This window comes from Amyelois transitella, chromosome 17 (genome assembly GCF_032362555.1).
Source record: "Amyelois transitella isolate CPQ chromosome 17, ilAmyTran1.1, whole genome shotgun sequence".
NCBI lineage: Eukaryota > Metazoa > Arthropoda > Insecta > Lepidoptera > Pyralidae > Amyelois > Amyelois transitella.
The window spans coordinates 4,149,698-4,161,425 of NC_083520.1; the positions used below are offsets into that span (position 1 = coordinate 4,149,698).

General features: G+C 36.2%; 2 protein-coding genes across 2 annotated transcripts; one reads left to right on the forward strand and one right to left on the reverse strand.

Annotated features, from left to right (window-relative positions):
* Positions 1-2,515: 2,515 nt before the first annotated feature.
* Positions 2,516-4,729, forward strand: LOC106143372 (uncharacterized). Its single transcript, XM_013345434.2, has 4 exons — positions 2,516-2,601; positions 2,908-3,269; positions 3,563-3,653; positions 4,519-4,729. The coding sequence occupies exons 1-4, from the start codon at positions 2,550-2,552 to the stop codon at positions 4,707-4,709; spliced, it is 696 nt and encodes a 231-aa protein (XP_013200888.2). The 5' UTR covers positions 2,516-2,549; the 3' UTR covers positions 4,710-4,729.
* Positions 4,730-5,410: 681 nt separating this feature from the next.
* Positions 5,411-11,728, reverse strand: LOC106143454 (mucin-5AC-like). Its single transcript, XM_013345548.2, has 3 exons — positions 11,568-11,728; positions 7,358-10,441; positions 5,411-7,042 (listed from the first exon to the last, which is right to left on the reverse strand). The coding sequence occupies exons 1-3, from the start codon at positions 11,635-11,637 to the stop codon at positions 6,843-6,845; spliced, it is 3,354 nt and encodes a 1,117-aa protein (XP_013201002.2). The 5' UTR covers positions 11,638-11,728; the 3' UTR covers positions 5,411-6,842.

The window sequence follows — 11,728 nt, forward strand, 5'->3', positions numbered from 1 at the left end:
TTCATTAATAAAAAAAGCACTTAAAATGTTTAATCTGAATCTGTGTTTATCAACTTGGGGCTCAATTTACAACATTAGGGTTAAATCGTCAGTTAAGCAATGTAATTACACAACCAAACACCAATGTTATCGCTGTATCTATACATATAATAAATCTGTAGAAGGGTCAATTCTGTACATTGAAAATATTGAAAAAATAAATAGCAGGGGATGTTACTGGATCGATACCAAACACAAATACGTGATTAAAAAAATTTTTGTCTGTCTGTCTGTATGTTCAGGCATCACGTGAAAACTAACGGTTCGATTTTGATGAAACTTGGTATAATTATACCTTATTATCCTGGGCATAAAATAGGATACATTTTATCCTGGAAAAATACGAAAAAAAAAATCTTAATTTTTCAGTTTATCCTTAGACGTTGTTCTGTAGAACCGCGAACACACGTTACGTTACCGGCAGTGGATTCAGCGCCGTAACTGTAGCGCCGAAAGTCGGATTTAGCTTGAACCGTTTACGGCACACGCGGGCCGCTACAAATTACTATGAAAAAATACATTAGTCCGGTAAATCTAGACATTCGAAGCTACATTAATTCCCATCAAGCTGAAAATGAGTAGAATTGTTTAAAACACAATCAAAAGCATTATTTCAAAATTCCAAAAAACGATTTTGGAATAATGTTTTCACTACGCAGTGGCACTGAAAACTAACTTTCGCATTTTTTATTTAAAAAAAATAGAATAACCTTAAGTGAAGAAAATCATCTTAATCTATACTAGAGATTCCAATTTAATCAAATTAAAACTAAAATTACTTATAAAAGGAAAGAAAAAAGATGACTACAAACTAAAATTTAATTTATAAATTGTACAGTCCCTACATAGTATCAACATGCAGGAGTTTGCCCAGAAGGCTGGCAGCATTGCCAATTTGAATGGCAATGCTGATTCTCTGAGCCAGATAATTTCCAGCCCTCCGGTCAAGAGATACCTCAATCAGCTTTTTCGACAATTGTCGGTCCCAGAGTTTCTACCCCAAAAGGTTCAAAAGTATAGGTATTACCGATACCTACATATTTGCGCCTTTTGAGGTTTTTTGCCTCATTTGAAGCAGAACTGAAGATGAGACGGCGCAAGTGTGTCGACACAAGTAGCATCCCACACCAAAGGCCGCCCCAATCTCCAGGGTACCAGTCATACCATCCGGTCTCTTGGCATCATCCCGAGCCAGACCGTTTGGTTCTAGAACGGCTGGAACATGGATGGTGGCAAGAGCACGGATGATTATATTATTTAGGGCGGCATGGCGCCCTAAACGACCGGCACTCCTAGGGCATTAGAGGCCGTGGTGTCCATAGCCGTCAACGGTATCCCCACAAGGACTACTATTATTAATGACTAACGGTATTTCATGTGTTGAACATTCTGAGATAAAGCAGGTATACGACCCTAGCCACGTACACAATTAAACAGAGGGAGAGAGATGTTGTCTCAAGGTTTCACTACAGTATAAATGAAGGGACTAGGTTTCATTATACTTATGTATATTTTATATTTTGAATTCAAGTTAAAATTACCCACAGAGCAATATTTTTTACTTATATTACTACTACACAGATTATATACGAGACGTGCTTATGCATATTATGACGCTTGCAACTTTTTGCATCGTTATATCTCAGAAACGGTAGCTTTATTGAAAAAAATATTGATTCCTTTTTATAGATAACTTTATGATCTACAATCTATGTCTGAGGTAATTTTCCGATAAAACTTACCGTTTTAAAGAAAATCGTGAATACCCCATTTTTCAAAGTTAAAAAACTTTGACCTTGGGTAATTTTTTAACACCGGAATCATGGGGAATTTTGAAATAATGCTTTTGATTGTGTTTTAAACAATTATACTCATTTTCAGCTTGATGGGAATTAATGTAGCTTTATTGTTATTTTTTGGTCTAAATTGACCGGCCTACTTACTACAGAACGCGAACCCAACTGCAGTAGCTCAATAGAGGGATTTCCTTAATTATTATAGGCCTAGCCGTAATTGGGTTCAATAGATATTTATAAGATGTCATTGTCAGAGTTACTCAAAATGGAGAAATAAACCATCCACGCGAAGACCCACATCCGCGCGGACGGAGTCGCGGGGGGAAGCTAGTCTTTAATAATTTGACACAACGGATGTCGGATGGGCATTTAAAACTGGATTTTCAGGGGACTTTTATTCGAACATCAAAATCCGTAGAGTCTAATCTAAATAAAAAATCTATAGTCCGTAGCCCACACGCGGTAAACAGAAATTAGTATTCACTAGACTCAAAGGTGACGATTAGCTGGATGATGCTGATAGAAGAGAGATACAACGATAGGGACAAGTTGCTAGATCAAAGAAGAAATCTCAAGTTTGTGTGTCAGACTTATTCTGTAAACATCATGTATATGTGTTGCATGCGCAAGATTTTCTATATATAGGCCTTACATGTATACATCATGTCACTTTAGAAGTCATCAGATCTTGATTGCAATATAATTGCTTTTAAAATGGAAAAGTTTTCAATATGTACTATAGTAATATTGAGTATTTTCGTTGGAGGTAAGGCTTTAATTTTTTTTTGGTAAATTAAGTATCTTCTTCATCCTTCTGCCGATAAGTTTGGTTACTCCTACTGGGTTCATACAATCACGTCTTTATCCCTTACGGGTAAGACAGAGCCACCAATCTCAAGAAGTTGAAATCAAATAGTGACAAGTTTTTAAATAAAAATAAAAATAAATTTGATACTAATAATTAATTATGGCAAAATTAGCAATATCAAAAACGCCGATAACAGGCTGTACACAAAAAAGTATTATTTTTGTATCAACTCGAAAACTAAACACTCTTATTTCTTTTTTGCAGTAAATTCTCTAAAATGTTACCGATGTACCAATTGCACCAAAGTTAACAGTGACCAAATAGTCACGTGTGGAGAAAACACGACAGTAACAACAACTACAAGTTCTACCACAACTTCTACAACACCTTCATCTAGTTCTTCTACGACAACATCTTCTTCAGCATCATCTTCAACAACATCAAGCACCACACCGTCAACAACAACGACTACCACCACAACAACAACTACGACACCATCACCATCAACAAACGACACAGCAAGTAATTCTACAACATCAAACAATGATACAAATTTGAGTCCAAAAACAGTAAGAGTCAGAAGAAGTATGGAAGAATCGAACAACTGCATGTGTAATAATAATAATGTAAGTCTTATTTTTTTTTATTGCTTTTAATGCTCCCAAAGAGGTCAGATAATCAACCGATCGCAAATTTTTGCCAGAAAACTTTTGCGACTGAATGGTATTACGATCGTAACATATTTGCACTAATAAACATTTTGTTGTTTTTCATTAATTGTTTTTGTAAAAATTTGAATCAATGAGTTATTTAGTCAAATATTGTCTTGTTTTATTTATTTATTATGAATCAAATCGAAAAAAAAATCATAAATAAGACTCAAGACTCAATAAACTTACTGAATATTTTTATATTTCAGGGGATCTGTGACTGTAATGTTTTGCGTATCGTTCAGTTAAGCGATGTTAATGCTACCGGCACATATGTCTGTGTTACAGACACTCTACATGGTAATTATATTTAAAAATACAGTCATCATACGTCACTTCGCACTTTTTCAGAAGATAAAATCAAAGTAGCTTTTTGTAATCAGTGTTTTATTATATTAAATAGTAGATAAATGAGATACGTAGGACGTAGGTGCCTTAATTTAAACACGCAGAGGTCAGACGTCAAGATTTCACATGAAGCCACTCCGGCTTCATGTGAAATCTTGACTCACCCACTTCAGGATCTTAGTCACAGGCTGACCCAATGCTCCTCTCCAGAGAGATGTAAAAAAATATTGGTGAGCTAATTACTATCCATCCATGTCATCACTACACTTAAACGCTTTTGTAAATATGAGATATCGAATGAAGTAGTTTATAACAAGGTCATGGTGATAATACTTTGAGGGTGCAGTCTAAGTGTTTGCAAATGAACAAGTTGTATATCTGTAACATCGTTCACTATATCAGGAGGTGTGCGTTATAATCGTATCTATGCTCTTGTTTTGTCCTTATGAACTTTTTATTTGCAATTTAATTACCCGACTGTAAAGAACGGGTTATGTTTTTTAGAGCAAGTGTTTCTATAAGATAATTATCATGCCAGCTTGCTTTTTTTATCTTTCTGTATTTTGATTCCTTATGAAGAGTCTCACACATCCTGAAAAAATGGATGTTATTGGCATATACATTCGCCTTCTTCTATATCTTTTTAATTTTAAAATTTATGAGTTTTTGATTCAAACGTAGCATTAAGCATTCCTAATATTTTGTCTGTTATCTGAAAGAGACTTGGGATAAGGTCTAAACTGTTTCAAAGTGTTACAATACTGAAAGTTTTCATAAACCAATATTTTTTATCTAATAATTTGTATTTTCTTTTCAGTAAATAGTGCTTCAGTCATCAACCGTGGTTGTGCTTTGAAGCATAACCAGACTTCGCAAACTTGCATCAGCTCAGCGTTCTCAAGCAACTGTGCCGTGTGTGAAACAGACGAATGCAACGATGCTAATTCTATTAATTTCTCTGCTCTTGTAATTATTTCATCCCTTTTTGTTGCGTTGAAAATTTATTAAACTAAAATTTTGACATTTTTTTTCTTTGTATTGCTTTTCATTTTAGATTATTTATTGACTGTTTAAATCATTATAGTCGTACATTTTATTAAAGGGCGTAATGACATGACAATACCATTTTTAGAGGAAAAAAAAGCGGATGCCTAAGTTACATATATTCATGCATACATATTATCACGTCTATATCGCTTGCGGAAAGACAGAGCCATCATTCTTGAAATATTGATAGGCCACGTGTTTGGCTTAATGATAGAATTGAGATTACTTATATTGTTTTTATCTACATGTGTGCCAAATTTCAATAAAATCCTATACTATTAAATGTTCTCTGTATGGCTGGTTATAAAATTGAGATTCAAATAGTGACAGGATGCTAGCCTACCGCCTACAAGAAGAATCACAAGTTTGTAACCCTTTCCTTAGTAATTTTTGATACACAAGTTTACAATTTTCATCTTTAATCGCCTTCTACTATATTCACAAGGAGGAGTCGATTATGATTGGGTAAAAAATAGCAAAATGTACTTAGGTAGATACTGCATAACGTTATTTGGCACATATAATCATCATCTCAGATAGTTTTTCTTATCACTATAAAATTAAGCCATTTATATTTATAGAACTCAATGTGAATAATGACATATGATGCTTAAGAAAGAGATGAATGATTTGCTTTCAAGGAATTATTTCAGAAATTTAAGTCATTAGTAAAAAATATTCTTTATTTTTTATTCTTTGTTACATTTTCCCTAACAATAAAATTACATAATTGACATAATAATGTTATAGTAGTGGTATTATTTACCAGTTATTTCATTTATAATTATCACAAACTCCAGTCATCCAGGACCTATAGCAGAATACGCTATTCGTATAAGGCCGTATTAAAATTTACTTTAATTCCCAAGTAACAATTTGGTACTATAAAAGATCTCGCTATAGCAAGCTCCAAAACATTATTAAATCTTTTCTTATAATATTAACAATTAAGAAAATCATAAAAAAATACATTAGGAATCATGCATTCAAATATTATGAGATCTCAATTTAATTCTAAAAATATTAGGTAGGTAGGTTTCTAAAAATATTAAGGAGGTATACCTACCTTCCAATCACAGAGATGAACTAATATTCAAAGGCTTTAAACTTTTCCATCAGTTATTGTACTTCACTATCACCTCTGAAGGATAAAGGTAATAAATATAACATGCAATACCTATTAAACAAAAGTTTAATTAAAATATAATCAATTGTAATCAAACCGTTTTTAGATTAAGATAGAAACAAAATTGATCACTGAGTAGCAGTAAAAGTACAGTTTGCCGTAAATTTTACGATTTATCAATCAAAACGTTTTTTAAAACAAGTCAGCGTTTAATTTAATTTTAAATACTTTTTTGATTCTGCAAGCAAAAAATAACCGCTATGTTTATATTTAGACAATTAACTATTTTTTACTTATTATTCAGTTATACTAATACTAAACTATGTTCTTATATAAATTTGTTATGTACAATGATGTATTTACAAATAAACAATAAATACTTAAAAATTAAAGCAGTAATAAGTAGTAAAAACTTGTAGTAAAACGAAATATATGTGTGCTACACAAAAAGGCAAAATAGATTATGCTTTTTGCATCATAGTGCAAGTACCTAACAGTTTTGAAACAAACAAACAAATAAGCGTACTTTCGCATTTATAATAAATATAAATAAATAAATAGATACGGGACAAATTACACAGATTGAGTCAGCCTCGAAGTAAGTGCGATACTTGTGTCACGAGATTTTAACTCAAAGATACTATATTTTACAATAAATACTTATTACAAACATTCAAGACCTACCCAGAGAAAGTTCGTTTCTCATCATGCCCTGGCTGGTATTCGAACCCGGGACCTCCGGTGTCATAGACAAGCGCACTACTGTTGCGCACAGAGGCCGTCTGTATTTGTTGGGATGTTATTATATAATGGTAACTATCATTACCTACTTTGTGACATATTTTCGCTTTCATATTTTTTGTTAGGTATAATTAAACATTTTAACGTTCAAATGACAACACTTATCAGGATAATTTATAATCTAAGGTAATCTCTGAGACCAATTATTAAAAGTAATCGTCCTTAATCTAACTTAAATGTACTATTAAACTGACAAACATAATAAGGAAGCCTACTGCAGCTCTTGCTGAAGAATTGCAAAGTTCTCCTTCACACACCCTGCAGTTTTCGATCTGGGCATTAGGATTACCTATAGCTTCATTGCAACGGGTCTCAGCATTATCGTCGGCGTATGCGCAGCCACGGATCACGTCAGACTCACCATCGACTGTGAAATAATAATTTAAGTTAGTTTTACTGCAATTATAAGCTTTCCATGCTGGTGTAATTGCAAAGAAGAAAAAAAAATACAATGTGAGCTAGCAGCTTCTATTCCCATGCAGATTGTAAAAGACAATCAATATATTTTTTTAATAAACTTGGGTTGGGTTATATTCGATAGCATAGCAACTTATCACTTTTTCCATCATTAGGCCATCCAGCTAAATGTGGCTTATTAGTCTGTTCAAGCCTGTCTACACTGTAGGGAATAAAATATGTATTGAGACTATAAAAAACCTTTAAAGAAAAATCAAGATCTTACCTTCGAAATAAGTCACGAAACACCGTGGTTCAATTTCGTCATCCGTATTTCTTTTCGATCTTCTATAGTTCATTATTTTATTAAATGGATTCACGTTTGGTGGTGCTGTATCAACAATATCTTCAATAGTAGAGGCTTCAGGCGTCGATGCTTCCGTAGAAGAAGCTTCTGTAGTAGAGCCATCAGTGGTAGACGCATCAGTGGATGAGCCATCGGTGGTAGGAGCATCAGTGGAAGTGCTATCAGTGATAGAAGCATCAGTGGTAAAACCATCAGTGGTAGAGCCATCTGTGGTTGAAGCATCAGTAGTAGAAGAATCAGTGGTAGGAACATTCGTTGTAGAAGCATCAGTGGTAGAAGCATCCGTGGTAGAAGCATCAGTAGTAGGAACATCCATTGTAGAAGCATCAGTGGTAGAACCATCCGTGGTAGAAGCATCAGTGGTAGAAGCATCCGTGGTAGAAGCATCAGTGGTAGGAACATCCGTTGTAGAAGCATCAGTGGTAGGAACATCAGTGGTAGGAGCATCCGTTGTAGAAGCATCCGTTGTAGAAGCATCAGTGGTAGAAGCATCCGTGGCAAAAGCATCAGTGGTAGGAACATCCGTTGTAGAAGCATCAGTGGTAGGAGCATCCGTTGTAAAAGCATCAGTGGTAGAAGCATCCGTAATAGAAGCATCCGTGCTAGAAGCATCAGTGGTAGAAACATCCGGTGTAGAAGCATCTGTGGTAGAAGCATCAGTGGTAGGAACAGCCGTTGTAGAAGCATCAGTGGTAGAAACATCCGGTGTAGAAGCATCTGTGGTAGAAGCATCAGTGGTAGGAACAGCCGTTGTAGAAGCATCAGTGGTAGGAGCATCAGTGGTAGGAGCATCAGTGGTAGGAGCATCAGTGGTAGGAGCATCAGTGGTAGGAGCATCAGTGGTAGAACCATCCGTGGTAGAAGCATCAGTGGTAGAAGCATCCGTGGTAGAAGCATCAGTGGTAGGAACATCCGTTGTAGAAGCATCAGTGGTAGGAACATCAGTGGTAGAACCATCAGTGGTAGAAGCATCAGTGGTAGAACCATCAGTGGTAGAACCATCAGTGGTAGAACCATCAGTGGTAGAACCATCAGTGGTAGAACCATCAGTGGTAGAACCATCAGTGGTAGAACCATCAGTGGTAGAACCATCAGTGGTAGAACCATCAGTGGTAGAAGCATCAGTGGTAGAACCATCAGTGGTAGAACCATCAGTGGTAGAACCATCAGTGGTAGAACCATCAGTGGTAGAAGCATCAGTGGTAGAACCATCAGTGGTAGAACCATCAGTGGTAGAACCATCAGTGGTAGAACCATCAGTGGTAGAACTATCAGTGGTAGAACCATCAGTGGTTGAACCATCAGTAGTAGAGCCATTAGTAGTAGAACCATCAGTTGTAGAACCATCATTGGTAGAGCCATCAGTTGTAGAAGCATCAGTGGTAGAACCATCAGTGGTAGAAGCATCAGTGGTAGAACCTTCAGTGGTAGAACCTTCAGTGGTAGAACCATCAGTGGTAGAACCATCAGTGGTAGAACCATCAGTGGTAGAACCATCAGTGGTAGAACCATCAGTGGTAGAACCATCAGTGGTAGAACCATCAGTGGTAGAACCATCAGTGGTAGAACCATCAGTGGTAGAACCATCAGTGGTAGAACCATCAGTGGTAGAAGAATCAGTGGTAGAACCATCAGTGGTAGAACCATCAGTGGTAGAACCATCAGTGGTAGAACCATCAGTGGTAGAACCATCAGTGGTAGAACCATCAGTGGTAGAACCATCAGTGGTAGAACCATCAGTGGTAGAACCATCAGTGGTAGAACCATCAGTGGTAGAACCATCAGTGGTAGAACCATCAGTGGTAGAACCATCAGTGGTAGAACCATCAGTGGTAGAACCATCAGTGGTAGAACCATCAGTGGTAGAACCATCAGTGGTAGAACCATCAGTGGTAGAACCATCAGTGGTAGAACCATCAGTGGTAGAACCATCAGTGGTAGAAGAATCAGTGGTAGAACCATCAGTGGTAGAACCATCAGTGGTAGAACCATCAGTGGTAGAACCATCAGTGGTAGAACCATCAGTGGTAGAACCATCAGTGGTAGAACCATCAGTGGTAGAACCATCAGTGGTAGAACCATCAGTGGTAGAACCATCAGTGGTAGAACCATCAGTGGTAGAACCATCAGTGGTAGAACCATCAGTGGTAGAACCATCAGTGGTTGAACCATCAGTAGTAGAGCCATTAGTAGTAGAACCATCAGTTGTAGAACCATCATTGGTAGAGCCATCAGTTGTAGAAGCATCAGTGGTAGAACCATCAGTGGTAGAAGCATCAGTGGTAGAACCATCAGTGGTAGAACCATCAGTGGTAGAACCATCAGTGGTAGAACCTTCAGTGGTGGAACCATCAGTGGTAGAAGCATCAGTGGTAGAACCATCAGTGGTAGAACCATCAGTGGTTGAACCATCAGTAGTAGAGCCATTAGTAGTAGAACCATCAGTTGTAGAACCATCATTGGTAGAGCCATCAGTTGTAGAAGCATCAGTGGTAGAACCATCAGTGGTAGAAGCATCAGTGGTAGAACCATCAGTGGTAGAACCATCAGTGGTAGAACCATCAGTGGTAGAACCTTCAGTGGTGGAACCATCAGTGGTAGAAGCATCAGTGGTAGAACCATCAGTGGTAGAACCATCAGTGGTAGAAGCATCAGTGGTAGAACCATCAGTGGTAGAACCATCAGTGGTAGAACCATCAGTGGTAGAACCATCAGTGGTAGAACCATCAGTGGTAGAACCATCAGTGGTAGAAGCATCAGTGGTAGAACCATCAGTGGTAGAACCATCAGTGGTAGAAGAATGCGTAGTAGATGCTTCAGTAGTTACTTCCTCAGTGACAGGCCCTTCAGTTGATGGAGAATCTGTTATGGGTTTATCTGTAGTTGTGGGCTCTTCAGTCGGGGGGACTGTAGGCGGGGTACGAGGTGGACATATTTGAGCATGATCATCTGTTAAATCTTCACTTTGACATCCACGACAAACGTAACATCTTACCGCGTCGGCTGAAAGGAATGATAATGGAATTTGTTTAAGATCAAATTAAAATGTCGTCAAAATAAATAAGTAGCTGTCGATAGAGATTCTTTTAGATCTCAAGTATCAAAAATTTGGATCTGGTAAAGATCTAAGCATGTTTTGGAACGTGCTTATTAATATTTATGATGAGTAAAATTAATTTAATTAAAATCTACCTTCCTTAAAGTTTAATCTTTATTGGCTCAGTAGTTTTTAAGATTAACACAACACGCACAACCTAAACCGCTGCGTCTAGCGATTTTAAATTTGTTATGTCAAGTCTTTATGTATAGCCATGGGCGTCTTCTAATAGTCGTAAAAATGGTGTCTCAATGGACTACCACGTTAACAATGTAATTAACGTTTATTGTATTGAAAACTCTTTAACCATTGATTACTTATATGCGTTTATCTTCTTTAACTATTTTATTATTGTTATATTAAACTATTCAGGTATTTCATGTTCATTATTTATAGGAATGTGTAATGGGCGATCCCGAAAATTCATTTTCTTACTGTTAATTACTTTCTATTTTCTTCTGTAAAGACCTGTGGCTCTAAAATGTTATTTTATAAGCTACGCTAGAAACACTTACTGTTAGCCATTGAAGCGCATGAAATAAATAAAAAATTATATCCATTTCATAAATCATTTCTCATATTCACCTCCTAAGGGCCCATAAGATATTACTTTAAAAATTTAACATCTCAACTATGCGGCGAATGGCAAAGACTGACACCCCACGCCAGGGAGTAAAAGGTAAACATAAACATTAATTTCGAATATTCACTATAACATTACCAAAGATATTTGTATATAGAAAAAGGCATAAAAGATCTAGAGAGAGTGAACGGCAGATTCACACCCACCCTTGGTACTTGGTGGCAAACCCCACATGTATTAATTAACTAACGATAAATAGTTTCAATCGATAAAGTTATTATGAGATGCAATGATTTCAATATTAACCATTTACTTATTCGGTAACATTACGTACCGCGTTAAAAAAAAAATGTAAGCAAAGAAAGTGAAGAGCAAGATAACGTAATAAAAAATTATTTGTTATGCAACGTTTTATTTTAATTTTTTATATTATAATTTAATAAACTTACAATTATGTTTACTGATGACTGCTAAGACAGTAACTATCAACAAACCGTACTTCATTTTAACACTGAACATTTTTATTGTAATGGTCACTAGGTAATCGGGTTTCGACCACGCGTGATATCACGAGCACCAATGCAGCTAAAGAGTTTGATAGTAATTTTAT